Consider the following 20,789-nt stretch of genomic DNA (forward strand, 5'->3'; position numbering starts at 1 on the left):
AACACCTGAGTTTCAAATTTGGGGAAAATAATTTCCACCATAAAAATGCGCCTTTATAATTAAAGCATTACATGCATAATTGCATTTATGGTCACTTTTGATTATGGTGTTTTCTGCTAATGGAACATTCGGCTGATAGCCTACTACCATGTGCTCATTCCTATGCTTATAATGTGAAGAAATATCCAAATAGCTTCTCAACATTTAAGCTAAACGTTCTGATCTGCTGCGTCAGTCACATCGCATTAAAAAAATGTTTTGATGCTAGTGGTTATATTAATTTGGGATTTATCGCATCCCACAACTGTCCCAGACTATGTTTGGAATATTTATTTATTGCACAGAATAGAATAGGTCAACGTTTATACTATGGGAGATAGTAGATTGACATAGGCTAGTGCTTTTGCTGTTCGTTAGACCTACTCATCTTCTCGGCTGATGAAAAGTAAATGTGGACAGTTCTTCCAATATCTTCAATATGCACCTCAGAATTGGATAAGGATGCCCACAGTTGTGTCCCCGATGTGTCTGCCTTCACTTGTAACCTGTCAGAAAGACCCGATCACTTGATGGAGAGCCATGTGAGTGAGAGGTGATTCTGAGCGCACACCCCTCAGGGAAAAGGGCACAACCGCCACTAGCCGCAAAAGGCATGGATTTGTTTAGGGTGCATTATGTCCACAGAAAGGGGATGCCACCGCGAAATTCTAGGCATTATCAAGTGCTTGTCAAATTGTGAATGAGAGACTGATGAAGTGTATACAGCCTGCGCCCCCAAAAAACTGAGCTCATGCCTTTCAAGTGACTTTTTTCAAATCATCATTAGAGTTGCATCATGCAGCCTTACAATGTATTAAAAATCAAAACATATAGACCAACGTTTGTATAGTAAATATCTATTTCTTTGTTAATTAACGGCTCAACATAGCCGCATGTGCACACTACCTCAAATCGTTTGGAGAAAATATCCTTTCTATTTTATTCAGCTTTGTTCAATTGAATTCTTCATGCTATAAAATAATGCCACGGAATTCTAAGCAAATCTTGTCTGCTATATGAACTAGTGTAGCCCACAGCCATTTGACGTAACCAGATCAGGACCTAACGTAAGGACAACTCAGAGTATGATATTCTGGTCTTCTGAAATAGGCTACATTTTCTTCATATCGTGCATCTTTAGACCTGTCTAAAGTAAATAATAGATTTACTGTGAAGTGTAGGCTATATTACATTAATTTATTAGACTTTTTAAAATGTAGATATTCATCAGAGACAGTGGAAGCCAGGAGATGCTAAATGTGTTTATGTTAATTAACTGTCAATTACCATGAGACCAACAGTCATTTGTGTGACAATCACCGGCTGACAATATTTTGTGACTGCCACAGCCCTAGTTCCACCGTAAACTGTCATAAACAAATCTCACAAATATCTCCTAGCGACTATCTAATCAATGCAACATTGACATTATCCCACACCTGGTTAGCCACTATTGGCTTAAAAAGCCAATTAGTTTCCTGCAATATTGCCCCTCTGTGCCACGCTTGTTTATCACTCCCATGTGTAGCCAGTGGATGTGATAACCTCCTTGTGGGTTGACAGAAATACTTTCTCCAAAACCTTTATATTAAATGTTAATTGTAAAGTAGGCTTTCCTGTCAGAAGTATATCATGAGTAAGTAAAGTATATAATTTGTATCTATTATTTGTTATTTGAAAACTTTGCCATGAGCTGCTGTAGTACAGAACCATCTCTAGACCGGCACATTGCACATTCCTCACTTGCTAGATGCTCAATTAAAGGGCCAGATGCACAATTAAAGAGGAAATACACTCAAAAGTCAAAATTTCTTCCAGACCAAAAAAAAAAAAAAATGTTTTAAGCATTGACATGCTGCATTGACAACATCCAATGTAATTGTTTCTCTATGAACAATTGTAATTTTAAGACTGAAAAGTAAAACTGAGAACATCATTTGGGAAAATATGAAATATGAAAATTATTTTACCAGGTATATTGACAGAAAACACTACAACACTACTACTTCACTACTTTCTCTTGTACACTAAGGACCCGAGGCAGAGTTGCAGGTGAGAGGGAAAGAATGTGCCTATTTGTAAGTTAGAAAGAAATTACTAGCTCGTGACGTTTCATTTTTTAAAAGGAGCTCTAATGCAATAAAAGGTTGAAGACCCCTGCACTAGGCTACCTGTCTCCAATGTGTAAACAAAGTAAATGTAAACAAGCTCTGTGTAGCCTAAAAGCATTGTTACAACTAATTATGATGTCATGGATGGTCAGTCCTTGCATCCATAGAGTAATCGAGGGGTCCCCAATTACAGTTGAAGTCGGAAGTTTACATACACCTTAGCCAATTACATTTAAACTCAGTTTTCACAATTCCTGCCATTTAATCCTCGTAAAAATGCCCTGTCTTAGGTCAGTTAGGATCACCACTTTATTTTAAGAATGTGAAATGTCAGAATAATAGTCGAGAGAATGATTTATTTCAGCTTTTATTTCTTTCATCACATTCCCAGTGGGTCAGAAGTTTACATATACTCAATTAGTATTTGGTAGCAATGCCTTTAAATTGTTTAACTTGGGTCAAACGCCTCATAATTTTCCTGCCTCATGATGCCATTTATTTTGTGAAGTGCACCAGTCCCTCCTGAAGCAAAGCACCCCCACAACATGATGCTGCCACCCCCGTGCTTCACGGTTGTAATGGTGTTCTTCGGCTTGCAAGCCTCCCCCTTTTTCCTCCAAACATAATGATGGTCATTATGGCCAAACAGTTCTATTTTTGTTTCATCAGACCAGAGGACATCCCTCCAAAAAGTACAATCTTTGTCCCCATGTGCAGTTGCAAACCGTAGTCTGTTTTTTATGGCGGTTTTGGAGCAGTGGCTTCTTCTTTGCTGAGCGGCCTTTCAGGTTATGTCGATATAGGACTTGTTTTACTGTGGATATAGATACTTTTGTACCTGTTTCCTCCAGCATCTTCACAAGGTCCTTTGCTGTTGTTCTGGGATTGATTTGCACTTTTCGCACCAAAGTACGTTCATCTCTAGGAGACAGAATGCATCTCCTTCCTGAGCAGTATGACGGCTGCGTGGTCCCATGGTGTTAATACTTGCGTACTATTGTTTGTACAGATGAACGTGGTACCTTCAGGCGTTTGGAAATTGCTCCCAAGGATGAACCAGACTTGTGGAGGTCTACAGTTTTTTTCTGAGGTGTTGGCTGATTTATTTTGATTTGCTAATGATGTCAAGCAAAGAGGCACTGAGTTTGAAGGTAGGCCTTGAAATACATCCACAGGTACACCTCCAATTGACTCAAATGATGTCAATTAGCCTACCAGAAGCTTCTCAAGCCATGACATAATTTTCTGGAATTTTCCAAGCTGTTTAAAGGCACAGTCAACTTAGTGTATGTAAACTTCTGACCTATTGGAACACTGGAATTGTGATACAGTGAATTCTAAGTGAAATAATCTGTCTGTCAACAATTGTTGGAAAATGTACTTGTGTCATGCACAATGTAGATGTCCTAACCGATTTGCTAAAAATATAGTTTGTTAACAAGACATTTGTGCAGTGGTTGAAAAACAAGTTTTAATGACTCCAACCTTAGTGTATGTAAACTTCTGACATCAACTGTATATTCAGCTGTGGCGCAATTTTTCCTTGAGCGGATGGTCGTGGGGTCGGAACATAGTTAAAAACTGAATAATTTCAAACTTTAATTACATTGGGATACAAACAAACATGCCTTTCTATTACTTGGGAACAGATTTCATAAAATAAAATCACGCAATTTAATTTCCGGGTGATTTTGCAGGCATTTATATCCGACAGCAAAATGAATACAAAACAAATAAAATCACCCATGTGCTGAATTTGGACAGCGGGCTGCTTATTGGGGAACCCTGTTGTCACGCCAAGACCTGAGAGAGCCTTTTTGATGTCTCTATTTTGGTTTGGTGAGGGTGTGATTTGGGTGGGCATTCTATGTTCTGTTTTCTATGTTTTTTTGTGTTTTTTTTGTTTTGGCCGGGTATGGTTCTCAATCAGGGACAGCAGTCTATCGTTGTCTCTGATTGGGAATCATACTTGGGCAGCCTTTTTTCCCTGTTGTGATTGTGGGAAGTTGACTTTGTTAGTGGCACTATAGCTCGCTTAAGCGTCACGGTCGTGTGGTATTGTTTATTGTTTTTGTTGGCGACATCAGAAAAAAAGTTATGTACGCTCACCTCGCTGCGCTTTGGTCCATTTCTTCTGACGGTCGTGACACCTGTAGTCTATGGATTTGAGAGTGGTTGCAATTCTTCAGCCCCATCCCTCAGCTTTTTACCGAAACTGGAGGGGCGAACACTTTGTTCATGTTTCAATTAAGGATTGCTGCTTTAAACACCTTTTTTGTAAGGGAACTACTTCAATGACTGAAAAAAGTTTGTTTCTTGTGTTCCCTGTTTGCAGTAACGAGCCTGCTGGCGAGTATCTCTCTAATGGTGTACTCGTGGTAAGGGCATTCATTTGGTTTGCTGATCATTCTAAGGCAAAGTCAACATCACAAGGATGGTCAGAGATGGATAATGATGAGGTCAATAATGACAGGACATAGCAATGTGCTATAAGAACCAACAAATTATTCACACCCCTTTTTCCACATTTTGTTGTGTTACAGCCTGAATTTTAAAATGGATTAAATTGAGGTTTTGTGCCACTGATCTACACACTATAGCCCACAATGCCCCACAATTTTGACAAATAAAAAAAAATGAAAAGCTGAATTGTCTTGAGTCAATAAGTATTCAACCCTTTTGTTATGGCAAACCTAAATAAGTTCAGGAGTAAAAATGTAACTTAGCTTAACAAGTCACATAATAAGTTGCATGGAATCACTCTATGTGCAATAAAGGTGGTTAACATGGTTATTGAATGATTTCCCCATCTCTATTTTTATTTTTTAATTTTTTTACCTTTATTTAACTGGGCAAGTCAGTTAAGAACAAATTCTTATTTACAATGAGTGGGTTAACTGCCTGTTCAGGGGCAGAACGACAGATTTGTACCTTGTCAGCTCGGGGGTTTGAACTTGCAACCTTCCGGTTACTAGTCCAACTCTCTACCCTGCCTACCCTGCTGCTCTATACCCCACACATGCAATTATCTTTAAGGTCCTTCAGTCAAGTAGTGAATTTCAAGCACAGATTCAACCACAAAGTCCAGGGAGGTTTTCTAATGCGTCGCATAGAAGGTAATCTATTAATAGATGGGTAAAACATTTGAAAAAGCAGACAATATATATGAGTTTGAGCATGGTGAAGTTATTATTATGCTTTGGATGGTGTATCAACACACCCAGTCACTACAAATGTACATGTGTCCTTCCTAACTCAGTTGCCAGAGAGTAAGGAAACCGCTCAGGGATTTCATCATGAGGCCAATGGTGATTTTAAAACAGTTTAATGGCTGTGATGGGAGAAAACTGAGGATGAATCAACAACATTTTAGTTACTCCACAAAACGAACCTAAATGACAGAGTGAAAAGAATACAGTGTACATAATTAAACTATTCCTAAACCTACACCCTGTTTGCAAAAATGCACTAAAGTGTGGCAAAACTTTTTGTCCTGAATACAAAGCATTATGTTTGGTCAAACACATCAAAACACATTTATATTTTCAAGCATGTTATGGATATACTTGTCATCAGCAAGGACTAGAGAGTTTTTTGGGGGCATGAAAAGAAACGGAATAGAGCTGACCACAGGGAAAATCCTAGAGGAAATCAAGTACAGTCTGCTTTCCAACAGACACTGGGAGCCAATTCACATTTCAGCAGGACAAAAACTTTAAACTCAGGGCCAAATGTACAGTACACTGGAGTTGCTTGAATGTGGCCTAGTTACAGTTTTGACTTAAATCGGCTTGAAAATCTATGGCAAGACTTGAAAATGGCTGTCTAGCAATAATCAATAACCAACTTGATAGAGCTTGAAGAGTTAAAAAAAATAATAATAGGCAAATATTGTACAATCCAGGTGTGCAAAGCTCTTAGAGACTTACCCAGAAAGACTCACAGCTGTAATCACTGCCAAAAGTGATTCTAACATGTATTGACTCAGGGACTTCAACACTTATTTAATCAAGATATATTAGTGTTTTATTGTTTCATAAATCTTTAAAAATGTAATTTTCTTCTACTTTGACATTACAGAGTATTTGGTGTAGATTGTAAAAAAACAAAAAATACAATTAAATTAATTTTAATCCCAATTTGTAGCACAACAAATTGTACAATAAGTTAAGGGGTGTGAATACCATCTGAAGGAACTGTATGTGTAATGTAATGCTGTACACAATTAAAGCAAATAATTCACACCCACGAACAGAAGGCAATTCTATATGCTGTTTATTGTAGTATACTTTGTCCTAGGCCTCCCCATTCTCTACTGTGGATGTGAATGTAGAAAAGCTGATGACCACTGCCAGTGAGTATCATTCAAATTATTATCTACTGTATCAGGTCTGCTTATTTCTCCAAGTGCCTGTTGAACATAGTTTGGCTTTTACTTGACCCATAAAATGTTTGCAAAATTAAAGAAGAAAGTTCTATCAGTCTAAAGACTGCCCCTGCTGCAAAGTTGCTTGGAATGTCATCATGAGTCATCAGTTTCTGGTTTGATCTAGTTTTGCCTGGGGGATGTCCACTCTGTTACTACTATTTTCATTCTTCCTAAACCAGGAAAGTTCTATCAGTCTAAAGACTGCCCCTGCTGCAAAGTTGCTTGCAATGCATGTATTATCTATGTTGTTATTGTTCTAGTGGAGGGGCCACTTATTCTCTAAATACCTCCCAATGTATGTATGCATTCTGTCTGTCTGTCTGTCTGTCTGTGCATAATCAGACCGGTCTACACAGGGTATTCATAGATTACTGATCACTGAACTGAGCAACCACATCTATGTTGTTATTGTTCTAGTGGAGGGGCCACTTATTCTCTAAATACCTCCCAATGTATGTATGCATTCTGTCTGTCTGTCTGTCTGTCTGTCTGTCTGTGCATAATCAGACCGGTCTACACAGGATATTTATAGATCACTGAACTGAGATCATAGATCACTGAACTGAGCAACCACATCTATGTTGTTATTGTTCTAGTGGAGCAGAATGTGGTCCTGAAAATGAGTGGGGCCTTTCCAGAAGAGCATAAGATTCTTGCTCCTCAAAAAACATCCAACCTGACCAAAACTCTGCGCTACTACATCAACAGGGACCTGGAGACAGAGCTTTGCGTGAGGGTGCGGTTAACTGATCCTTTACTTGACCAATATCTTCCCTATCTTTATACAAGTTCCATATGATTTTTTAAATTCCACAATCATATTTTTTGTATCCACAGGATAAATTGAAGAAGATAGAAGATCCAAATGTCACTGGCTTATCTACTGTTCCACTCCTGCAACTTCCAGCCAGTAATGATTTCAAAATATCTTTACCTGTGGGAGAGGTACAGTAGACCTAATTTAAGTCTTTGCACCCTTCTAGTGTATGTATAAAGTGCCAAGGAAAGCTTATTGATGAACAATGTTTATAAAGCCCATATGATTTACATGGACACTCCCCCTTCACAGGACATGGTGGATCTACATTTGAGAACAGAGGACTGGTAAAGTGCTTTCCTTTTTATGAAACAAAGCATCAGTATTTGAAGAGTTTCTTTCCAAAACGCTATATATAGATTTTCAGAAATATTAAAATAGCTTGTATTGTTTAAAGAAATTCTGAAAAAATGGGTATATTTTTTCACGATCTAATCACGTCATGGCATTGTTCAATGACAAGCATGTATTTGTTAAATATCTTTCACTTGACGGTTTCATTTCAGAGAGACAAATTAATCATGTTTTTTTGCCAAATGCTATATATCTGCCCTAGTTACAGAGAAATAAGTAGTACAGCTACGACCGGTTGTGATACAGCCCTGGATCGAACCAGGGTCTGTAGCAACGCCTCTTGCACTGCAATGCTGGGCCTTAGACCACTGCGCCACTTGGGAGTATATATACACTGCTCAAAAAAATAAAGGGAACACTTAAACAACACAATGTAACTCCAAGTCAATCACACTTCTGTGAAATCAAACTGTCCACTTAGGAAGCAACACTGACTGACAATAAATTTCACATGCTGTTGTGCAAATGGAATAGACAACAGGTGGAAACCACAGACCACTTCTCAGTTCCTATGCTTCCTGGCTGATGTTTTGGTCACTTTTGAATGCTGGCAGTGCTTTCACTCTAGTGGTAGCATGAGACGGAGTCTACAACCCACACAAGTGGCTCAGGTAGTGCAGCTCATCCAGGGTGGCACATCAATACGAGCTGTGGCAAGAAGGTTTGCTGTGTGTCAGCGTAGTGTCCAGAGCATGGAGGCGCTACCAGGAGACAGGCCAGTACATCAGGAGACGTGGAGGAGGCCGTAGGAGGATAACAACCCAGCAGCAGGACCGCTACCTCCGCCTTTGTGCAAGGAGGAGCAGGAGGAGCACTGACAAAGCCCTGCAAAATGACCTCCAGCAGGCCACAAATGTGCATGTGTCTGCTCAAACGGTCAGAAACAGACTCCATGAGGGTGGTATGAGGGCCCGACGTCCACAGCTGGGGGTTGTGCTTACAGCCAGAGAACACCAAGATTGGCAAATTCACCACTGGCGCCCTGTGCTCTTCACAGATGAAAGCAGGTTCACACTGAGCACATTTGACAGACGTGACAGAGTCTAGAGACGCCGTGGAGAACGTTCTGCTGCCTGCAACATCCTCCAGCATGACCGGTTTGGCGGTGTGTCAGTCATGGTGTGGGGTGGCATTTCTTTGGGGGGCCGCACAGCCCTCCATGTGCTCGCCAGAGGTAGCCTGACTGCCATTAGGTACCGAGATGAGATCCTCAGACCCCTTGTGAGACCATATGCTGGTGCGGTTGGCCCTGGGTTCCTCCTAATGCAAGACAATGCTAGACCTCATGTGGCTGGAGTGTGTCAGCAGTTCCTGCAAGAGGAAGGCATTGATGCTATGGACTGGCCCGCCCATTCCCCAGACCTGAATCCAATTGAGCACATCTGGGACATCATGTCTCGCTCCATCCACCAATGCCACATTGCACCACAGACTGTCCAGGAGTTGGCGGATGCTTTAGTCCAGGTCTGGGAGGAGATCCCTCAGGAGACCATCCGCCACCTCATCAGGAGCATGCCCAGGCATTGTAGGGAGGTCATACAGGCACGTGGAGGCCACACACACTACTGAGCCTCATTTTGACTTGTTTTAAGGACATTACATCAAAGTTGGATCAGCCTGTAGTGTGGTTTTCCACTTTAATTTTGAGTGTGACTCCAAATCCAGACCTCCATGGGTTGATAAATTTGATTTCCATTGATCATTTTTGTGTGATTTTGTTGTCAGCACATTCAACTATGTAAAGAAAAAAGTATTTAATAAGAATATTTCATTCATTCAGATCTAGGATGTGTTATTTTAGTGTTCCCTTTATTTTTTTGAGCAGTGTATATACAGTACCAGTCAAAAGTTTGGACACAGCTACTCATTCAAGGGTTTTTCTTTATTTTTTACTATTTTCTACATTGTAGAATAATAGTAAAGACATACAAACTCTGAAATAACACATAGAATCATGTAGTAACCAAAAAAGTGTTTAAAAAATCCAAATATATTTTATGTTTGAGAATCTTCAAAGAAGCCACCCTTTGCCTTGATGACAGCATTGCACACTCTTGACATCCAGGGGTTTAACAGGTGTGCCTTGATAAAAGTACATTTATTTCCCTCTTAATGTGTTTGAGCCAATCAGTTGTGTTGTGACAAGGTACGGCCGGTATACAGAAGATAGCCCTATTTGGTTAAAGACCAAGTCCTTATTATGGCAAGAACAGCTCAAATAAGCAAAGATAAACGACAGTCCATCATTACTTTAAGACATTAAGGTCAATCAATCTGGAACATTTCAAGAACTTTGAACGTTTCTTCAAGTGCAAGTGCAATTGCAAAAACCATCAAGCGCTATGATGAAACTGGCTCTCGTGAGAACCGCCACAGGAAAGGAAGAGCCAGAGTTACATCTGCTGCAGACAATTAGTTCCTTGGCATTACCAGCCTCAGAAATTGCAGACCAAAGAAATGCTTCACAGAGTTCAAGTAACAGACATATCTCAACATCAACTGTTTAGAGGAGACTGCATGAATCAGGCCTTCATGGTCAAATTGCTGCAAAGAAACCACTACTAAAGGACACCAATAAGAAGAAGAGACTTGCCTGGGCCAAGAAACACAAGCAAAGGACTTAGACCGGTGGAAATCTGTCCTTTGGTCTGATGAGTCTAAATTTGAGATTTTTGGTTCTAACCGCTGTGTCATTGTGAGACACAGAGTCGGTGAACGGATGATCTCCGCATGTGTGGTTCCCACCATAAAGCATGGAGGAGGAGGTGTGATGGTGTGGGGGTGCATTGCTGGTGACACTGTCAGTGATTTGTTTAGAATTCAAGGAGCACGTAACCAGCATGGCTACCACAGCATTCTGCAGTGATATGCCATCCCATCTGGTTTGTGCGTAGTGAGACTATCATTTGTTTTTCAATAGGACAATGATCCAAAACACACCTCCAGACTGTGTAAAGGCTATTTGACCAAGAAGGAGAGTGATGGAGTGCATGCATCAGATGACCTGGCCTCCACAATCACCTCACCTCAACCCAATTGAGATGGTTTGGAATGAGTTGGACCACAGAGTGATGGAAAAGCAGCCAACAAGTGCTCAGCATATATGGGAACTCCTTCAAGACTGAAGGAAACAATTCCAAGTGAAGCTGGTTGAGAGAATGCCAAGAGTGTGCAAAGCTGTCATCAAGGCAGGTGGCTACTTTGAAGAATCTAAAATCTAAAATATATTTTGATTTGTTTAACACTTTTTTGGTTACTACTTGACTCCATATGTGTTATTTCATATTTTTGATGTCTTCACTATTCTACAATATAGATAAAAGTAAAAATAAGAAAAAACCCTTGAATAAGTAGGTATGTCCAATCTTTTGACTGGTACTGTATATACATATTTATAATAATAATATAATACAGTAATATGAGACATGTATGTAAAACATTTACATTTGACATTTTAGTTATTTAGCAGGTGTTCTTTTCCAGAGCGACATACATTGAGTGCATTGATCCTAATAAATATACAGGATGCAAACCTTACATTCTAGCTAAACAATGGATAGCGTTTTGCAAAAAAAAAACTAAATTTTCATACACATCTAAAATCTATTCATAACAAATCTGAGAACAGTAATATTTTACACATGAAGGTATCCATAAGCAATCATTTCTGATGAAAAAACACACAAAAAATTGGTTGATATATAGATGGAAATAAACTCTTCATTTCATTCAGAAGTATGCAAACACGTGGCGTATTTAGTTGTTATTAATGTGTTAGATGTGTTGTGTGTGTGTGTGTGTGTGTGTGTGTGTGTGTGTGTGTGTGTGTGTGTGTGTGTGTGTGTGTGTGTGTGTGTGTGTGTGTGTGTGTGTGTGTGTGTGTGTGTGTGTGTGTGTGTGTGTGTGTGTGTGTGTGCGTATTGTATGGCCTCTGTAAATCCACAGCCCAGACATTGAATTTGAGGTGCGTCTTGATTTTGACATCCCTCCGGAGGAAAAAGAATTCCTGAATAAGAGAAAGGTGCTAGTGGGTCAGGCCTTACAAAAGGAGTTGGGCCTCACCTCTCCCCCTGACCCTAAAAAGGTACATGGTGATGAATTTTATGCACTAATTTACACACCACACTAATTGCTGCTTATCAGCCATAATTTCAACACTAATGGAGACTGAATATTGATGCTGACCAAATTTGTTTGCCTTTTTTCAGTCTCATTGTTGTGGGGAAATTGTTCATTTCTACTGTGATGTGCAGATGTCATCCACTGTCATTACGAAACAAGTCTCAACAGAATGTGTTAAAACAGATTGACTGACAGATGGAAGATCCAACCAGAGATGTTGTTTGTCTTTCTTCCCCCAGTTGCCTGTTGTAGCTGTGGTTGGCTCAGGGGGAGGGACCAGAGCAATGACCGGCCTGTATGGCAGTCTGAAGGGGCTGCAGAGACTGGGCCTACTGGACTCTGTGAGCTACATCACTGGTGTGTCAGGCTCCACATGGTGAGCATGGCATTTATCTCCATCGCAATTAAATCTGCAGTATACTATAAGCTGAATTAATTAATTAATTCATGCATGAATGAATGAACGAACAAACGAACAAACAAACAAAAACTAACAAACAAACAAAAACGAACAAATAACATTTGTCACTTTGAATTTCCTTATGAGCTCAGACAGTTTTGTCTCACAGGTATTTTTACCCTGTAATCTCTACTGTAACCTGTCTTCACTTACTAAGTTTATACTACTGAGACTCCTACTTACAGTAAGTGACATAACACATTCCTGTTCAACAGGGCCTTAGCCACCCTGTATCAGGAAGCAGATTGGTCACAGCGTGATATGGATGAGTCCATCTCGGCTATAGAGGAGGAAATCACCAAGAGTATCCTCAGTGCCTTCACCACTGAGAAGCTGCTGTACTACAAACACCAGATGGCAGAGAAAAAGAAGGAGGGACATATGGTGTCACTCATAGACATGTGGGGTCTGGTCATTGAGCACTGCCTTCATGGGAAGGTACAGCAGCCTACTGTACACTCATACTTTACAATACACACTGTACTAATCACACTGCAATAGGAAGAAGTTCTGCAAAAATGGTTTTGTCGCCTTTAATTACATTGAAACTATGAGATGTTTTTACTACAGACACACTATTATGTCTTTCACACTGAGTTATGATACTTTACATAATGTGTTTTGTGAATTTGGTTACAGCAGCGTATTTGACAGATTGATTTCTCCCAATGATGTATATAAACCCTGGATTGCTGATGCTATTGGCCAGAAAGGCTTTGAAGCCATCAGTTGGCCATTTTGGTACTCCCCAGTAGGAGCAGTCCTCAATGGGAATGAATGGAATTCTAAAGTATTTCAATGAAATGTTTCAAGGACAGAATTACATGTATTTAAGTATTTTTTGTTGTGGTGGGTACAGTAACATATAACATATACTTGAAGGAAAATTTATGTTTAGCTCACATAATATAATTTCAAAGTATGCATTAAGGTGTCTGTGAAATAATAATGTGGTAAAAACAAATGTAGACATTAATAAATGCATTATATAGCTTCCAAAACACTTTTTTACTACGGTGGGGGAGTACCAAGATGGAGGCACGGTGGTATCAACACAGCGCCCCCCCTGTCCGTCATCTAGTGTATATATAAATCATTGGTGAGAACTCTAACAACCAAGTACCAACCTCTGTCTTCAGCCTATTCTGATTGCTAGAGTTTACCAGAGATTAATCTGATTAAATGAGAATAATCAAATAACAGGATGATTGCTGGTAGACACGGAACACAATAAAATGACTATAGGATCGAGCAGATCCAGAAACATGGGTAAATCAATCCTGTCAAAACAAAGCATGACTGACATGACTATTTGTTACGCCCGCTAAAGAAATGAGCCACCAAATCAGAAAAAAAACAGAGGGGCAGAATTGGCTCTCCACTTAGATAGTAGATTGGATGAGATGTACCCGACCTAGTATTAAACTTTGTAACTGTGTGGCGATCTAGATAGTCTTAATTATTGAGAGGCAGCTCTCTATTTGAATGGAGCAGGGCTGCTTTCTCAGTCAAGTCTCTCACACTCCACATTGCAGGTCTCTCTGATGTCACAGCAAGCCTTGCTCTGTGCTCAGTCAGCCAGTTCAGCCTGGCTGTCTGTCACTACTCATGGAATGTGGGGATTGTGGTGCTTTAACTCCCTGCTATCAACCAACCACCATCTAGGATACAAACAACCCTTTCAGAATAGAATAAAGGTGGCAAAAACGAATGTAGAAATTAATAAATGCATTTCTATAGCTTCCAAAATATGGTTTACAATGGTGGGAGAGTGCCAAGATGGAGGCACGGTGGCTTCAACACAGCGCCCCACATTAGTGTTGTATATACTGTATAAATCATTGATTTCTCCTGTGGGGTTTGTAGAAGAAAACCAGTACCCTGTCTGACCAGCAGAAGGCAGTATCAGAGGGCCAGAACCCTTTACCCATCTGTACTGCTGTCAACCTGAAGGACGGAGGGAAAGGCACCACAACAGAGTTTGGTAAAGCTGTTCGAGCAACTTATGTTTGATATGTATTTTAATGAAACCCAAACAATGGTCCACATGTTGAAGCAAGGAATATTGTAACACCATTTTGATGGTGTTAACTTATGTTATTTACATATCCTTATGTATCCAGTTACACACTAAAACGTTTTTGTAGTGGGAGGCAAGACATAGATAAAATGCCTTACAACCGATTGAAAATAGCAGTTGCAGTATAAATTACCTATAAATTTAATAATAACAGAACAATTTGTTTATCTTTCTTTTCCTATCCTTTTAGAGTGGTGTGAGTTCACACCATATGAGGTGGGCTTCCCAAAGTATGGGGCCTATGTCCATGCGGAGGACTTTGGGAGTGAATTCTACCTTGGTCACCTGGTCAAGAAACATCCAGAGATATGTATCGCCTCTCTGCTTGGTGAGAGAACACTTACTTGTGTGTTTCACACAGACACAGACAGACAGACAGACAGACAGACAGACAGACAGACAGACAGACAGACAGACAGACAGACAGACAGACAGACAGACAGACAGACAGACAGACAGACAGACAGACAGACAGACAGACAGACAGACAGACAGACAGACAGACAGACAGACAGACAGACAGACAGACAGACAGACAGACAGACAGACAGACAGACAGACAGACAGACAGACAGACAGACAGACAGACAGACAGACAGACAGACAGACAGACAGACAGACAGACAGACAGACAGACAGACAGACAGACAGACAGACAGACAGACAGACAGACAGACAGACAGACAGACAGACAGACAGACAGACAGACAGACAGACAGACAGACAGACAGACAGACAGACAGACAGACAGACAGACAGACAGACAGACAGACAGACAGACAGACAGACAGACAGACAGACAGACAGACAGACAGACAGACAGACAGAGTTGAAGTTGGAAGTTTACATACACCTTAGCCAAATACATTTAAACTTAGTTATTCACAATTCCTGACATTTAATCCCAGTAAAAATTCCATGTTTTAGGTCAGTTAGGATCACCACTTTATTTTAAGAATGTGAAATGTCAGAATAATAGTAGAGAGTGATTTATTTCAGCTTTTATTTCTTTCATCACATTCCCAGTGGGTCAGAAGTTTACATACACTCAATTAGTATTTGGTAGCATTGCTTTTAAATTGTTTAACTTGGGTCAAATGCTTTGGGTAGCCTTCCACACGCTTCCCACAATAAGTTGGGTGAATTCTGGCCCATTCCTCCTGACAGAGCTGGTGTAACAGAGTCAGGTTTGTAGGCCTCCACACGCTTTTTCAGTTCTGCCCACACATTTTCTATAGGATTGAGGTCAGGGCTTTGTGATAGCCACTCCAATACCTTGACTTTGTTATCCACAACTTTGGAAGTATGCTTGGGGTCATTGTCCATTTGGAAGACCCATTTGTGACCAAGCTTTTACTTCCTGACTGATGTCTTGAGATGTTGCTTCAATATATCCCAACCATTTTCCTGCCTCATGTTGCCATCTATTTTGTGAAGTGCACCAGTCCCTCCTGCCACCCCCGTGCTTCATGGTTGGGATGGAGTTCTTCGGCTTGCAAGGCTCCCACTTTTTCCTCCGCACATAACGATGGTCATTATGGCCAAACAGTTCTATTTTTGTTTCATCATACCAAAGGACATTTCTCCAAAAAGTACAATCTTTGTCCCCATGTGCAGTTGCAAACCATAGTCTGGCTTTTTTATGGCGGTTTTGGAGCAGTGGCTTCTTCTTTGCTGAGAGGCCTTTCAGGTTATGTCAATATAGGACTCGTTTTACTGTGGATATAGATACTTTTGTACCTGTTTCCTCCAGCATCTTCACAAGGTCCTTTGCTGTTGTTCTGGGATTGATTTGCACTTTTCGCACCAAAGTACGTTCCTCTCTAGGAGACAGAACGCGTCTCCTTCCTGAGCGGTATGATGGCTGCGTGGTCCCATGGTGTTTATACTTGTGTACTATTGTTTGTACAGATGAACGTGGTACCTTCAGGCATTTGGAAATTGCTCGCAAGGATGAACTAGACTTGTGGAGGTCTACAGTTTTTTTTCTGAGGTCTTGGCTGATTTCTTTTGATTTTCTAATGACGTCAAGTAAAGAGTCACTGAGTTCGAAGGTAGGCCTTGAAATACATCCACAGGTACACCTCCAATTGACTCAAATAATGTCAATTAGCCTATCAGAAGCTTCTGAAGCCATGCCATCATTTTCTGGAATTTTCCAAGCTGTTTAAAGGCAACTTAGTGTATGTAAACTTCTGACCCATTGGAATTGTGGGTTTTTTGTAAATTTTTTGTAAAATAATCTGTCTGGAAACAATTGTTGGAAAAATTACTTGTGTCATGCACAAAGTAGATGTCCTAACCGACTTGCCAAAACTATAGTTTGTTAACAAGAAATTTGTGGAGTGGTTGAAAAACTAGTTTTAATGACTCCAACCTAAGTGTATGTAAACTTCCGTCTTCTACTGTATGTCACAATATACCTGCTACTAATGATCTATGGATTTCAATGTAAATGCAATACTTTCTACAGTTTGGGCACCTTTGCCTCTGTGTTGACAGGTCTTTGGAGCAGTGTCTTCTCTCTTAACCTGACCCAGCTTTGGGACTTTGCAACTGGAGGTCAGACAAGCTGGAGCACATGGCTGGGGGAAGAAATCAACAAAATAGGTCTCTAACATGTTTATTTGGTATTTTGTATTTATTAGGATCCCCATTAGCCGCTGCATAAGTATTAGCTACTCTTCTTGGGGTCCACATAACATAATACATAATACAGAACATTATTAGTCAAGGACTGAAATATGTCACAAATGGCCTACAGTACATACACACAATATTATGTATAATATATAGTACAGTGCAAATTGCTCTGTCTTTGTGCAGTGAGGTATTCTTTTATCTGTTTTTGAAACTGATTTTATTACTAGCTTGAGTTACCTGGGGTGGCAGAGAGTTCCATGTAATGGCTCTATTTCATACAGTGCGTTTCCCAGCCTCTGTTCAGGACCTGGGGACTATGAAGACTCTTCTGGTTGCATGTCTTGTGCTGTACCGATGAGAGTCCGAACTGTGTGCCCACTGCTTGAACAGACAGTCCGGTACCTTCAACACACCAATACATCGCACAAAGATCAATAGTGATGCGGTCAATTTCTCCTCAACTTTGAGCCAGGAGAGACTGACATGCATGTTACTGACACTTTCCCTCCGTGTGCATCTAAATGCGATACGTGCTGCTTTGTTCTGGACCAACTGCAATTGACCTATGTCCTTTTTTGCCGCACATGACCACACAGCTGGGCAGTAGTCCAGGTGCGACAAAACTAGGGTTTGAAGGACCTGTCTGGTCTACTGAGACGTCAAGAAGGCAGAGCAACGCCCTATCAAGGACAGACCTCGTCCCATTTTCGCAACCATTGAGTCTGTTTTGACAGCTTGACAGCTTGCTATCTAGCGTTACACCAGGCAGTTTAGTTTCCCCAATTTGCTCAAATAGCCACATTATTTAATAATTGATCTAAACGAGGTTTAGCGTTGAGCAAGTGATTTGTCCCAAAAATTATGCTTTTAGTTTTTGATATATTTAGCACCAGCCTATTGCTAGTCACCCATTCTAAAACTGACTGGAGAGCTATGTTAAGTGTCTCGGTTATTTATTTTACTGCTGCAGCTAACATACTGCTCTGCCAAACTCACAATAAACTCTGTGTGGCAATGTTTGAGTTGTTTGACACCGCTCCGCTTCTTCCTCTAAAGAATTTGACAATGAACCAACCACCCTGGACACCTACCTCTTCAAGCCTATCACTAACACTGCCTCAGCGCTGACCAGCTTCTTTACCACCCGGCCAGTCATCACTCAGATCTACAACTTCATGCGTGGGTTCTTCCTGCACCGGAACTACAATGACAACAGCAACTTTACATCCTGGAAAGGTGCCACTCATGAACCACCCGAACTGTTGCTGTTAATCCAAATTCAACATGGATTTACTCAAACACTGTTATACAGTGTGTGTGTGTGTGTGTGTGTGTGTGTGTGTGTGTGTGTGTGTGTGTGTGTGTGTGTGTGTGTGTGTGTGTGTGTGTGTGTGTGTGTGTGGCACCAGCAGTCTATTTATGCATTGTATTATTAATGCATGTAGATTCAGATTATGTTTGTGAAGTTTTTCTCCCAATCTTGCTGCAGATATGCATCCAGATGCCTTCCCCAACAGACTGACTCCAGCTGACCCCACACTCTACCTGGCGGACTCTGGGTTCTCCATCAACACAGGCTGTCCCCCTGTCTTGAGACCAGAGAGGGGTGTTGATATCATCATGTCCCTCAACTATTCGTGGTGTGAGGACCAATTCAATGTAAATGGGTTGAGTTTATGAATAATACAAGAGTGAACTTAATTTGCTAGATCCATATTTCGTGCAGGTTTGCACACACACACTAGGCCAGAAGGTGCATATGACTTGTAACTGCCATACACAGTGTTTGAATTGTCTGACTGACATCTCTTTAATCGATCTACCAGGTCCTAAAGAGGACTGAGGTTTACTGCAAAGACCACAGCATCCCCTTCCCCCGCATTGACTTCAGCAGCCTGGAGGGACAGCCCCTGAAAGAGCTCTACGTCTTTGAGGATGAGGAAAACCCCAAGGCTCCCATAGTCCTTCACTTCCCTTTAGTCAACATCTCATTCAAAGAGTTCAAGGCCCCTGGTAAGCACTGTCAAGATTATCATAATTGTAAAAGAAGCAAAGGTAGTCCATGACCTACTGTAGCTAGCTAATGGCTCAAGCTGTCAATATGCCATTCGCCCTGTGCCTGTCAATCAAATCAATATTCTGTCAATTTTCAATGTTGTGTGCTTTAGAGATCAGGGCCAAAAATCATTGGCATAAACCTTTGTATCGTATTGTATTGTATTGGACTGGATTGTAATTGCACTTTGTTGATATTGTTAGTTAAACTATAGTTTGATGTTTGTTCGTTTAATGTTTAAGGCTGACAGTATTGTTATGTTCTCATTCTGAAGGTGTGGCACGTAAGGGTGAGGAGGAGAGGAAGGCAGGGGATGTTGACATTAGCTCAAGCAGGTCCCCCTACCTCACTAAACATCTCACCTACACAGCAAAGGACTTCCGAGCACTGACAGACCTTACCTCATACAACATCCAGAACAACAAGGAGCAGATCCTCCAGGCTCTTGGGAAGGTCCTCGAAAGGAAGGTGCCTGTGGAAGAATCAGACCACCATGAGCAGCACTCATATCATTGATAGGGGCCCCTCCATGGAGGAAGAGAGAGAACAACATGCATACAGAGCAGATTTAGAGGAGCAACTCTAACCACAATTTCTTGGTGGTGCGTCCTAAGCCGTGTTTCTAAAGGTTTAAAGGGGAGAATGCATTTTGTTGTAACTTTGAGTTCTTGTTTCCGAGCTCGTGGGTTGTTTTTCTAGACGGTCTTTTTTTAACATTCTGCCTTTATGAACCTTACTGTATGTTTCATATTATGAATTGTATCTTGTTGAGTTCATTTTAGCACAGAACTCCTGTGTGTTTATACACACATAGTGTTTTCTATCTTGGAGGTTATTCTGGAGACACATGTAACCACGTTAAATTGTATTTCTTGATAGTAATTTACTCTGCTTTATTATGTACCATGTCTTCAATGTATACTGTTGTTGTTTGAAAGTTAAGTAATTCATGACTAATAAATCTATTAGTTGATTTGAGTTAATGCATTCCTCGTTTATAGAGTAACTCTTTGAATGGCTATTTTCACAAGTTAGTAATGGTTACTCTTAAATTGGCTAATTGCACACACACAATAATGCTTCGAGATCCTCACAGAGTACACCTTCAAAACACTGTCAAATAAGTGTCACACCAAAGCATCACTCACAGGAAAAATAAATGTTTACAAAGTGGTTCTTTAACACAGGCGTCTTTCGAAATGATAGAAAGCTTGGCATCTTTCCCAGAGCAAATGAGACTTCTAAACATTATGTGTTTGGTGGTAAAAAAAGAGAGCAGGCTCATTGGAAATAACTTCACGATCCGAGCTCTGTCTTGAGACTCATAATATGGGAATTAGATTGTGTTAATGGCACTGGGTCCAGCATACAGCATTGTATCTAAAGGATTGAATAGAAATCGTACGCAACTCATCATAATGCAACTATAGACTTGATGCAAAATGTAGATTTTCAGCACTCCAGATTTTCAAATGCTTTTGCTATTGACCTAACTTTAGAGGTTAATTCCTTCAAAGTGGTGCAGGTGGTAAAATACAATTCTCTGGTGATGTGAGAACACATGATGGCCTATGCTTGTGACATTGCTGATACTTCAGTCAAGGTCCAGAGGATGGAAAAATAAATTACCTAAATAAACGGATTGAATTGAGATTCCCTCCGCAAGCCAATCAAACAA

At 40.6% G+C, this 20,789-nt stretch overlaps 1 protein-coding gene across 1 annotated transcript in view; it reads left to right on the forward strand.

Annotated features, from left to right (window-relative positions):
* The window catches only part of pla2g4f.1 (phospholipase A2, group IVF, tandem duplicate 1), a 29,046-nt gene extending 8,957 nt beyond the window's left edge, over positions 1-20,089 (forward strand). The window contains exons 6-20 of the mRNA XM_020481686.2: positions 4,486-4,528; positions 6,450-6,504; positions 7,176-7,315; positions 7,417-7,524; positions 7,649-7,683; positions 11,696-11,834; positions 12,112-12,248; positions 12,548-12,770; positions 14,199-14,316; positions 14,603-14,740; positions 16,915-17,022; positions 18,112-18,291; positions 18,545-18,714; positions 18,882-19,068; positions 19,386-20,089. Of these exons, the coding sequence (XP_020337275.1) occupies positions 4,486-4,528; positions 6,450-6,504; positions 7,176-7,315; positions 7,417-7,524; positions 7,649-7,683; positions 11,696-11,834; positions 12,112-12,248; positions 12,548-12,770; positions 14,199-14,316; positions 14,603-14,740; positions 16,915-17,022; positions 18,112-18,291; positions 18,545-18,714; positions 18,882-19,068; positions 19,386-19,627 (2,023 nt within the window). The 3' untranslated portion in view covers positions 19,628-20,089. The remainder of the gene's footprint in view (positions 1-4,485; positions 4,529-6,449; positions 6,505-7,175; positions 7,316-7,416; positions 7,525-7,648; positions 7,684-11,695; positions 11,835-12,111; positions 12,249-12,547; positions 12,771-14,198; positions 14,317-14,602; positions 14,741-16,914; positions 17,023-18,111; positions 18,292-18,544; positions 18,715-18,881; positions 19,069-19,385) is intronic.
* The last annotated feature ends 700 nt before the right edge of the window (positions 20,090-20,789 follow it).

The sequence above is a fragment of the Oncorhynchus kisutch genome, linkage group LG4, assembly GCF_002021735.2.
Source record: "Oncorhynchus kisutch isolate 150728-3 linkage group LG4, Okis_V2, whole genome shotgun sequence".
Lineage (NCBI taxonomy): Eukaryota > Metazoa > Chordata > Actinopteri > Salmoniformes > Salmonidae > Oncorhynchus > Oncorhynchus kisutch.